The sequence below is a fragment of the Rhagoletis pomonella genome, unplaced genomic scaffold (assembly GCF_013731165.1).
Source record: "Rhagoletis pomonella isolate Grant_MI unplaced genomic scaffold, Rhpom_1.0 Rhpom_scaffold_00963, whole genome shotgun sequence".
Taxonomy (NCBI): Eukaryota; Metazoa; Arthropoda; class Insecta; order Diptera; family Tephritidae; genus Rhagoletis; species Rhagoletis pomonella.
Window position 1 is genome coordinate 26,483 of NW_023459517.1, and position 12,844 is coordinate 39,326.

Consider the following 12,844-nt stretch of genomic DNA (forward strand, 5'->3'; position numbering starts at 1 on the left):
TTTAACTACATATGTCGTCGGAACTTATACAACAGCGAAAGATATTTTTTTAACATAGAAAGATAACTAATGTAAAAAATTGCTTTAACAAAAATACCTTTACGATTTCTTAGTTTTATTGAACTATCAATTGAATGCATGTGAGCGATGTATTTATGTTGTAAAACATGAATTATATGCTTTCGTTTTCAATAAAAATGAGGTTTATATAATCTTCATAGAAATATTAAAAAATATTTAAAGTTGTGACTAGTGGGACATCTCCTTATGACTGCTGTAAAGTAATTATGCATGAAATAAAACTTTTCATAGACAAAAATTACAACTTCTTTTGAAATTTTTAATATTTTCCCACAGGTTAATAAAATGTAGTCATTTAAAAAGAGGTTACTACTGAAATAAAGATAATTAGGGAATATTTAAATTTATGTCGTTTTCCTCTTTTCAATGGAATGACCCTACTGTAAAATGAATTTGGCTTAAACATCTTCAAACTCAGTATGTTTCGTTTGAACACGCTTTCGTTCTGCACTTCACAGATGCTTTTTCATACTTCCAAGACACAAATTTCTTTTTTTTTTTAGCAAAAAAAATATAAAAATTCGAAACATTTACTCATTGCATTTTTTTAAAGTAGTCTTTCAATTAGTTGATTTAGAAAAATCACTTGTTTCCGTCAGGGTATTGACAAGTGAAATACCGTAAACAAACTTCGCTTGTGAGCTTTTATTAGTCGCTCCATTGACTCTAGAAGTTTCACCATGTCTCAATAATTCAATTAAACAAATTGTTACGAATTAATTAATTAATAAATGTCCCACTCAATTGCAAAAATTAAAAACAAAAATGGTTGTGGTAGGATGGCGAATAATTTCGCTAAAAAAAAAGAGTCTACCTATTTTGGAAACAAGGTATTTCTGCTCGTACGTACTATATGTACATTTGTACATAGCTACATATGACTATGCATGCATGTCTGAGTTGCATTAGGGCGGCTCACGGGATTTCAAGAACGTTTACTTAAATCAGCAGCATAATCGCTGATTACAATGCATGACAAATTAGTTATTTTTCACCGGATGCCTCTATCCATTTCCTATGTAGAATGGCTCGTTAATTCCGAAAATTCAGTTAATTTTTTCTATAGATAAGTTTTCGATATATTCGGGCATGTGCTAAATTATCTAATTTTTCTGTTATAAAAAAAAAATCAAGCTACTAATAAAGAAAATCGATGGATAAACAAAATCGGAATGAGTGGTCAAATGAAGATGCGCAAGGATTTTTATACACGAGCGCACTTGAGCAAACATAAAAGGCTTTAACACAAATGAAAAAAAAATGTACACAGAATTTGTTATTATTAAATTTTTTCCCTGTTAAAATTTGAATTTTTTTATTTTTTCATCAAAACCCAAAAAATCTGGAATGATTAATTAATTTCTCAGAAACTATACGGCATAACGAAAAGTGATGTAAATACGGCTTGTGTATAATTTAGTTAACTTTCATTTGCCACACTTCGTATTAAGATTGTTCAATTGCTTCGTAAGATATACATAAGCGATTAAGTGGAAAATAATAAGAAAAAAAATTATTTCGATTTTCGGAGTAAGCGAGCAATTCTAAATAGGCATTGGAATGTGGCATCCAATGTGCATTTTTACTGTAAATCAGTGTTATTTTTAATTTTCTTTGTTTAAATTTTTTTTTTTAAAGATCTCTATAAAGTGATATTTTCATACAAATTTTCGATTTATAAATCAGTTAAAGCCTTCTTTATTTTTTATGATAAAGACTTTTTAATATTCCCATCGCCCACTATGACATTTAAATGATTTTTTTTACGACTATCATATTGATTTTCTTCCACATGAAAAAAATTTCGAGAACATGTATATACATACGTTGTATGGAGAAAATAAACAACATCTTCAACAAACAAAAATCCCACACATCAACGGTGAGTGAGGGTAATTAAGAGAGAAACATAGAGTTAGCGGAACAAAAAAAATATATAAATATTAAAAAACGTTCGTATCGCAAAAAGTTTTTTTTGGGCTAGTGTATGTGGTTAATTTTGAAGTAAAACATAAAACTTTTTCTTTTTTGTGATAAAATAAAACCGAATTTCAAAGAAATTTAACCATTCTCCTAAGTAGGGCTAATTTAGGAAGTTTCTGTTGAATGCTCACATCGCTGCGTTAAATATAGGAAAATTTTATTTCACATATATTTGTTTTTATATAAATCTTGATATAGAAACCGTTATGAACAAGGTAGGTTTACTTGCAATAAATTTGTGTAGTACTTTATAAAAATAAGGTAAACGGCGTTATTTGAAAAAATGTATGAATCGATCTTGGGAGATGGGGTATTTTTATTCCGATTCGAATCGATTCCAAAAGCGACTATTTTTTATTTCGATTTGGCATCTCTGTTACATAGTTAACTTGCATGACTCTCTTCCAAACTTATACAAATGGATATAGCCTTGAAAGCAGGCTCTTATTAGCTATCACTATGGAAAAGCATTTTAGTTGCGTTTTCAATTTGATTTATGTCATTATTATGAAATTGATATTTTAGACGGGAACAACAATTCAAAAGAGGCACTCTAAAGTCCAAACCGGCCTTGTAAACGCTCCCTTACATATGCATGATATATAGCTTTAAATTCCATCAAAAAATGTTCAAAAATATATTAAATATGAGTCATAAGCAGACATACATAAATATAACATTTCGATCAAAGTTCATATCTTCATTGACAGCTCATATACTCCAGCCGGGTATCTACCATGAACACTTGTGTAATAATAGCAATTTATCAGTGTTTGTATATTTTACCTCACACAGAGTACATTAGGACGGGACGCAAAAAAATATGTGTAATCCCTGATTTTAAAGTAGTCGTATGTAAGAACATATGTATGTACATAATTGCACATGCCAACACCGAACCGGTCGATACATAGGATTTTAGGGTAGGCAAACTCACGAATCAATGCCTCCGATGATATGCGAAGAAAACTTAAAACATCTTCATACATTTATTTTTCAACCTGTCAATATTTTTAAAAGTTTTCATGGATTTGATTTTTATTTTATTCTTTTTGAATTAATAACTTTTTTTAACAGAGCTATGCAGCATGAAAAATTCGGTTTGTACGGGAGGTGCCACGCCCCCTTTTCCAACAACCGCAATTTTTCTAAATGAGTATGCGCTTATTTTCATATATCTGCACACCATGTTCGAGTACTCTACCATGAACACTTACAAAGTTAGGCAGTATAAAAAACTCGATTTTTATGGGATGTGCCACGCCCCCTTTTACGATAACCACAATATTTCTCCATGAGTATGCGATTGCTTTCATATATCTCCATACCATATCCGACTCCTCTTCCATGAACATCTTCCGGGACATGCACTATGAAACATTTGGTTTGTATGGGATATGCTACGCCCCTTTTTCTAATAGCCCCAATTTTTCTTCATGACCTACCAGAATCGAAAGATCAGGCTTCGGGAGCCTAAGGAGATCCCTAGACCGTCCCCGGTCCACCCTCCGCCAGAACGACCCCGCATGCTCTGGTTTTCCATAGCGTTCGCTGAGTTGACCTGAGACCCATCTTTCTAAGAGAAGTCCCCAAGTAGTCAAGGCAGCTCCCTCTCGAACTTTCTCACTCCAGGCTAGACACGCAGTGATTCGTGTCATCAAGGATGAAATCAAAGCCCTCGAGAATACTATAGCGTGCAGACCTCGAGTTGGTCGGGCAACTAGCACCCCTAAGTCTGCCGCCCTTGCTGTAGCTGCTTTTTCTGCGATGGCTACAGGTATTTTTTGCCTTTTTACATTATTCGGTGAAACCTACATTCAATAAAAAAATATTTACTGACATTAGTGTGGCACGTTAGGACGAAAAGAACTGAGATCTGGTGGGTAAGTACAAGAACGGGGTACTTGAGTTCAACTTAATTTGAAACGAAAAAATGTGTCGATCCATCGATATATCACACTTTACGATGCGACTGTAAATGGTAGAGATATGACAAAAAATTAAAAAAAAAAAATACATTAGAACTTTTCTTTTTGGTACGACCCATTATTCATACTTACACTGAGAAAAGAGTTTACTTAGTCAATTAAGTATGTTTTTCGCAACACATGATTTGGTTATATTTTAGTTACCAAATTTTGTGTTGAGAGAAATATGTATGTATATATGTGTGTATATATGTATGTATATTTAGCTGACCCTTTTAGAATTACATAAAATAAAAAAAGATTTATGTAGCACATATCTACTCGACCACCCTAGCACAAGCATTTTATCTACCATATTGTAAAAAAATACTCAGATGTATTTGTGGTAATTATTTAATGTATCTGCAAGTATGCACTTATACATAGATACGTATATAAATAATAAGGTACATAAGTATGTATTTATGTATTTGCAAGTTCACCCATACATGCGTGCCCAGATAAGACACAAAAGCCAATGATTATTGGACGAATTTCGATTTGATATATAAACTGACTCAGTTGATTTCAACAAGAAAACAGTAATAAAATAACCGTCGAAGTAAACGGGCGCTGCTGGATCTGTTAAACTAAGAAACGTTAAAATTTGTATATCAACAGCACACTGATAAAGAATTAAAAGTACAAAACCGAAGGAGTATTATATAGGAAATAAAACAAGGAGAAGCATTTTTTTTGTGCCAAAATCTATTTTAAATAACAATGGGTAAGATCACATTGCTATCGAATTGAAACACAAAAAATTCTGCACCCAAAAGATGTAACCACTAAAATCAAGAGATGATATTACGAGCAAAACTAAAAACAAAAAAAAATTCATTTTTTTGTATAAACACTATGTACTTAAATATGCGATTAAAAAGTGAAATATGCTAGGTATTGATAAATTAAAAAATTCCGTTAAGATGTGAAAGTTTTGGTATTTTTTCGTAGAATATGGCAGCATATGAAACTCAATAATTTGGCTGTTTTTAGCGGTTATTCCTTTTTGGCCCAGAATTTACGTTGTTATTTGTGCGTATTTTGTTTTTGTGTGGAAAAGAAAAATGTTTCAGTGTTTGCTTTTTATTTTAATAAATTATGTATGACACATTGCAATTGTCATTTGATTGAAATTTAATCTTGACCAATTTCATGATAACAGCTATCTATAAATTAGCAAAAAGTCGTAGTCGTACATTTTGCATCAAATTCATATACATATGTATGTATGTGTGTGTCTATGCATAAGCAGATAAATTCATATTTGCGCAAACCTTAATGTTAGTATTAAATTAAAAAATTGATGCATACTTTTAGGCGCTACTATTTCCGTGGAGCCAGGTGCTGTTATCAAATACGGTAAATCGCTCTTATTTAACGATCTTAGCTTTTAGTAGAATGTGTACATTAGGATGGATGACCTAAAAAAAAAATGTTTTGTTGCAAAATTCAATACATAATTTTTAATCATGTCTTAAACCACTTATAAATGTATAAAGTTTTATTGTTATTGGATGACGATAACCTTAGCCGACTTGAAGTCAAAATATACATACTCACAGGTTGGGAAACTTTACTAAGGCAAGGGTGTCTCAAGCGAGGCTTTGTAATATTTCCCCGTGAAATATGCAATGCCTGAATTTCCACAAATCTTCATAGCTGCATTACCAACGTAAATAGAATCGCGGTGACAAGAACTGGTAAAATTTTTTGGTAATAAAATTTTTCGGTTACAAAATTTTCAGTAGCGTGCAGAATAGACCTGCAAATCCCATTACAATGCTAACGTACTGCATGGTGGCTGGCTGCCTTAGCGATCAGTAAGGATTGAATCCGAAAGTAGCAGTTCGCGGAGGGGAAAAAAGATGCTCGGTATGGGAAGTAAAAAGTTCCGGAAAGGTTGTAGCGTCTACAAGATGGATGCGATGGACAAAATAGTCGCAATCTTACCAGGAGCATGCCTGAAAGTTGTTACAGATAAGGATATCGCGACCCAGGGCAAGAGCTTGGCTACCGATCTCTCCCATCAGGCTCAATGGAAAGCTTAGAGATATTCCAAGGGTTTAACCCAGGCATAACCATGTACAAATGGAGAGTGGTCAAATGCGTCTTTTAGATCAAAAGGACAAAATAGAGAGACTACGCCTATCGAGTTTGGCAAACTAAAATTCTCTTAAGTTCTACGACACCCTATATATATAGATTAGTGTGGACATTCACTATCGACATCTAAATTTTGTATGGGATATATACCCCTTAAATTTTTTCTGTGTACAAAATGAAAATATCCACGAAAATTTCAAAACTTCAAACACATTTTTAGAGGTCACAGGCAGGGTTTGAGAAAAAAAAATTATCGCAAATGTTTGACAAAAGCATGAGCTCGGAAGACTATAACATAGCATATTGAAACTTATTCATAAGAATTCATAAACTCGCTGAGTTATAGCTGGGCAAAGTCAATATTTTGATGAATTTTTAGGATTTAAGAGCTAAATTTAATTTTTTCCACCCCCGGTAGCAACCTCTTGGACATTAGACTATACCAACAGAATGATAAAGTATCTATTTTTGCGAAGCAATTTTTCGATTTTTCGAAACTTTTTTTGAAGCAGGGGTTTTCGCCATATCTTAGGCATTTACAGTCGAATCTTAAATTATGGATAAATATATCGTTGGTTTTGTCTCACGGAGGAAGATTTTTTGTTCCAAAGTTCATTGACCTGAAGTACCCCGTTCTAGTACCTACCCATCAGATCTCAGTCTTCAGCAGCTTAATATACCACCCTAATGTCCGTGAAACAATGCTCACAAAAAATTATTAAACTTCTTCTAAGTATTTTGATTTAAAAAATAAAACTTTGTGTTGCTGTTTGTATTTGTCCCCAGGTTCGGCCGAAAAAAACAATGCGTTTGTTCACGCTTAACTGGTTATCAGGTTATGGGGTTATGTGGTTATATTTTTTATTCCGTTTACAACAATAAAATGCACTACAGAATAATAATTTTTAATCAGATAACCTGATAACCAGGCAAGTGTGAACAACCTCAATTTTGAAGTTGTCTTGCAAAAATACCTTAGACTCAGAAATGCACCGCGAACATTTTTTGTTTTTTTTTTGTATGGTAGTACGGACTAATGTACATATATATTATTTAAAGTATTCTCATACCCATGCTCATATAAACAACTTTTTAATAAGTTCATACTCACATTTTATTTTTAAGAGCAAATAATTTGTAATCTTTTCTCACTTCACCAATTTCTTATCGTTGCAGAAAACACCTGGGTCCATTCATCACCATATCAGCCGGTGCCACCATTCGCAGTTATTGGCGGTCACGACTCGGACGGCAGTCCCATCTACGTGGGTCGTTCGTTTCACGAAGGCGACAATCTCCCAGCCAAAGTAGTCCCCAGCAAGGGTGCAGGCTATGTCTGCTGGGGTGGCCGTGAAATCACGAAATCACACTATGAGATACTGGTAGGTCAAGGTTATGCTTGGGTACCCTGCTACGGTGGCTCTGTGCCGCCCAACGCTGTACGCACCGGCACTACACGCACTGGAGAGCCATTGTACGTTGGACGTGGTCACCATGCCAACAGTTTGACCGTGGGTAAAATACATCCATCGCATGGCTGCTTATACATACCGTTCGGTGGGCAGGAGGTGCGAATCGCCACATATGAAGTACTCATCAAACAGGCCACCGATCAGTGGGTACCTTCAACGCCCAACTATGCTCCGCCCAGTGCTGTGGTGGCTGGCTACGATACAGATCGCGCTCCCATTTATGTGGCACGCGCCATGCATGAAGGTGAGCTGCTGCCTGCTAAGTTTGTTCCTAACAAAGGTTCTGCATACGTCTGCGTTGGCGGCTATGAGATCAATAAAATCTCGTTCGACGTCCTCTGCGGCCATGGCTACGGCTGGGTACATGTGTACAATCACGCTATCCCGCCTAATGCTGTATTCAGCGGCATCGGACGCAATGGTCAGCGGCTGTATGTCGGACGTGGCCATCACCATGGCAGTTTGACGCCTGGTCTAATTTCGCAATTACAGCGCTGCCTCTTTATTCCGTATGGTGGTCGCGAAATCCGCGTTGACGCTTACGAAGTTCTTTGCCGTCAATAAAAAAAAGGACTACTATTGAAAATTTACAGAGATCTATTTTGTATTTGAACAAGAGTAAATAATAAAAGAATATATATTAACTAAAAATACTAAAAGCAGCAGTTTATAAATACTTCACTGATGTCTGGAAACAAAGCTCAGCGCGACGCGGACGTATGCATCCTTTTATCAAATTTACATTTCTTCTTAGATTTTTATCTATAATTTGTCTATTTTTTTATGTCGTACTGTAGGCTATAAATGGGTGCATTCGTCCGCGTACGCTTCACTTCCACCAAATGCCCTACTTGGCGGCAATGATTTTGACGGTGACACCATTTACGTTGGTCGCACATTCCACAATGGCGACACGCTCGTAGCCAAGATCGTACCAAAGAAACATATTGCTTTTGTATCATGGCGTGGTGAAGCGTTTCCAAAGGATCATTTCGAGGTGCTTTGTGGCACAAATCTCAGCTGGCGTCAATGCTACGATCATGTCGTACCCGAGAATGCTGTACTCTGTGGCAAAACGGCGCTGGGTCAGCCTGTTTATATTGGACGCGGTCACTATGAAGGTAGCCTGAGTGTCGGTAAAATATCCTCGGTTCATCGCGCCTTATTTATACCGTTCAAAAATGCAGAACGTCGCTTGGAGTCTTACGAGATACTGGTAGAAGACAAACACACCGAGGGTTGGGCAATCGATGAGACACCACCACCGCCACTAGAAGAAAAGAAGCCTACTTTTCCAACACCACCAACTGAGGATATGAAGCCTTACCCACCACCGCTAGACGTTAAGCCGCCATTTGGTACTCCAATGCCAATACCCTTGCCTGCACCCATGGGACCGCCACCTCCGAACGATCCATACAATCCATATGCACCACCAGCGCCAACGCATTTCGATCCACCTCCATCATACCAGTCCCTCGGTGTATCTGTCTACCCAACGATCCCCCCAATGCATTCACCTATGCCACCCCCACGTCCACAACAATCCGATACTTGGGTGGTTTCAAGCGCCAACTATACACCACCAAATGCAGTACATGCCGGACACGATACGGATCTCTCGCCAATTTTGGTTTGTCGTTGTTTCCACAACGGCGATTTTTTGCCGGGAAAAGCGATACCGAGTCGTGCTTGCGCTTATGTCTCATACGCGGGTCAAGAGATACCCAAATCCGATTTTGAGATTCTTATTGGTGAAGGTTATGATTGGGTGCCAGCATCGGATGGTATAATACCGCCGGGTGCTATAGAGGCGGGACGCACTGCCGATGGTGAACCATTGTATGTAGGTAGAGCTCATTACTGTGGCAGTCTAACTCCCGGCAAAATTCAGCCGTCTCATCGAGCGCTATACATTGCATTTGGCGGGTATGAAAGGCGTATCCCAAACTATGAAGTACTCGTGCGCCGTAATGACTTCTATCGAGATGAAGCGGTAAAGATCTGCTACTGAATAAATATCTGTTGAAGATGAGCTCTTTCAAATAGAGTAGGCCTTAGAAGCGACATACTTGCAATGACGAAATTTTCTACTAAATTTAATTATTTGCGCTGTGTTCATATTTTTGGTATTACTTACTCAGTTATTTATTCATTAATGTAAAGATTTACTAACAAATCTACATTCATATGTATCTATAAAATCAATAAATTATGCAAATACATATAAAGGACTAAACTATAGTTAAGTTTTAGCAAATGGTCTCCAATTTTTCACCCATACAATAACTTCACAACTTAACAAAATTCGAATAACATTATGCGGCACATCCAATTACCAGCGATTCTTATTCTAATTTGAATTTAAAGTGTCAAAACACTTGAGTCTATTGCCCGAAGAGTCTTAAAATGGGTTCCGCTAACATAACACAAAAAAGTGTTTAACAAAACTTTTCTCTGAAAATAAAAATTATTCTGTTAATATACATATGTGATGCGATTTCAGGTAATGGATGTGATATAATTGTATGTGATGTTATGTCATATTGTATTATGTGATGTCTTGTCAGGTGATTTCAGGTAGTGAAATTAGGTGTGGTGAGTTTAGGTGAGGTGTGGTGAGTTTGGGTGCGGAGAGTTGAGGTGTGGTAAGATAAGGCTTGGTGAATATAGGTGTGTTGAATTTAGATGTGGTGCGTTAAGGTGTAATTGGTTTGAGTGAGTTCAGGTGTGGTGACTTAAGGTGTGGTGAATTTAGGTGTAGCAAGTTCAGGTGCGGTGTAGTGGTTAGCAGTGCAAGTAAATGGTTTAAACTTATTCTCATTTTCGTTGTTGGTATTTCCGACAGGATAGGAGTATGACGTATTTCGGAACGATTTTTCGTCATCCCGTGTCAAATTTGGTTTGGAGACAAACCGGTTTCGGCGTTGTGCCATCACGCATATTTGTCTTTGTTTTTATTTTAGTCCTAGCTTTTATCCTTTTCTTCATCTACATATGGGCTCACCTTTAGTTGTGCATACATTTAAGAAGCACTTGTTTCCATCCTAACCATTTCCGGCCCAACCATTTCCGCTGCTTAGGAAGTTTCACCTGGAAAAGTCAATAAAGTTTCGTAAAACTTTCAAGATTTCCAGTTAGATTTCTTAGAAAGATTTTGGGTATGCATTGTTTGCATATTTCAATTCTAATATGATTTGAAAAAAATAAATTGTTAAAATTTGCAAATATGTGGTGTGTTTATTCTTTTGACACGGGGTATACACAAATCATTTATAATTTTAAGAGAAATACATTTGCACCAAATTGCCACCAGCTGGCGCTAGAGTTCAGTTATTACATCTAAACGTCGATATAACCAACCGTGCTAAAACGGAAATCTCAATAGGGCTGTTCAGGATATTGAGGAAAGGTTTTGGGTTTGCATGTGGAATTGCATTTGCAAATTTTATGCTTACTACCTTGGCAACCGTTTGCATTTAGTTTAATGCAAATGCAAGATCATATACACAAGAACCTGAACAACCCTAATATAACACAAGTTTTGCTGAGTTCCCCGAAAAAAATTCAAAAGTTTCCACACAAAAATGTTGACCATGAAACCCTTCGGAATATAGTGCTTATCATAACTTTACGACACTCACATACTGACAAGATTTGATTACTTATCTTAATATTTTAGTTCTTTGTTTAGAAAATTAGTGTAGAGTCTGTAACAAAAACCATATAAATCCAAGTTTCAATCTTTGTGGAACATTAAAAAAATCAACAAACTTTCGTAAAAATTTCGATTTTTTTTCGATTTTTTAGAAATATTTTGAGTAGACAGTTTTGTATAGTCACAACTCAAAATAATACGTTTGTCAGAAAATGCGACAAACTATTTCTTAGCAAATGATAATCATATGAGCAAGGGCGACTTTACCTTAGTTTTTTTTTAAACAAATTATAACAAATATTTGTTCCAGCTTTTGCTGAATGGTAAATAAAAGCTCTGTGTACATTTTTTGCGCATCATCTCAAAAATGGCGAATTTCAAGTTCTGACTCTTTTGAAGACGGTGTGCGATATGCAGTGTTGCCAACTTTTCAGTTACAAAAAGCACCAAATCTTGGAAAAAAGAGCGTTTTACCGCACTAAAAGCACTAAATTTTTTTTTTAATCAAAGGATACTCTTTTTCATAACAGTTTGCGGTAAACAAAAGTAAAAAAATAAACAATATTTACATGTATAAATAAATACACATTCATGCTTGCGAAGTAATACCGAAGTACTGCACATTAAAACTGGTACATCTGGAGAAGGAACAATCGAATCGCAACAAACGGAATTGAATTTTAAAGGGGAAGAGTAATACTTAATGATACCCAAAGTAGAAATGAGCGAAAAAAATTTTTGTTTTATAATATAACCTCAAATATTGCGAAAACCATGTTTTTACACTTAGAGGCTAGGATATCTCAAAATTCTGACGTGGTATAGAAATTCTGCAGCTAAATTTGTATTCAGCACCGAAGAATCTACAAAAACCGATGCACTCAGATGGCAAAAAAAATTAAAATTTTTCGAACTGCGTAATCAATCAAGAAAATAAAAAATAAATACTTAACTTATCTGCGTGCTAGCATTTTCAACGCAAATATAATTTAACAAGAACGCAAGAACGTGGGTTTGCAACTTCATCTTTTTATCAATCATGGTGTGCATTTTAGTGCATTTAAATTTGTAGATTCTTGTAAATTCAGAAATTTTAGTTCAGAAAAAAGCACTAAAAAGTGCACCAGGCACTAAACCATTTTTTTGGCGTTTTAATTTTCAAAAAGCACTAAATCTAGTGCTTAAAGCACTAAGTTGGCAACTATGGCGATATGTATATTCAAACGAGTATGTATGTACAAGCAAAATGTATTCAACAAAGTGTGATTGATTTTGACATTGCTCTCTTAAGAAACAGGCTATAATGTCAAACTGAAATGAATTCTTAACCCATTCGAATTTTTTCTTTCAAATTTTAATTTGTTCAAAAAAAAGTTACACACAAATTTTTCAAGCAACAAATTTTCTTAATAAACGTGAAATTGTTAAGAGATAAACCGCCGAGAAGAGCAAGTAAGTACATTTAAGTTTGGTAATAAGTAAATACGTTCGACTTTGCTTAAATATTTTATGTAAGGAAACCAAGATGAAACGGAGCAAAACGTTTGAACGGTGCGCTGTATGCAATACAAGTCAGG

General features: G+C 35.6%; 1 protein-coding gene across 1 annotated transcript in view; it reads left to right on the forward strand.

The window, feature by feature from the left end:
* The window catches only part of LOC118751753, a 28,892-nt gene extending 19,147 nt beyond the window's left edge, over positions 1-9,745 (forward strand). Inside the window, exons 3-5 of the mRNA XM_036486569.1 lie at positions 5,352-5,393; positions 7,314-7,853; positions 8,407-9,745. Coding sequence (XP_036342462.1) covers positions 5,352-5,393; positions 7,314-7,853; positions 8,407-9,623 — 1,799 coding nt within the window. The 3' untranslated portion in view covers positions 9,624-9,745. The remainder of the gene's footprint in view (positions 1-5,351; positions 5,394-7,313; positions 7,854-8,406) is intronic.
* The last annotated feature ends 3,099 nt before the right edge of the window (positions 9,746-12,844 follow it).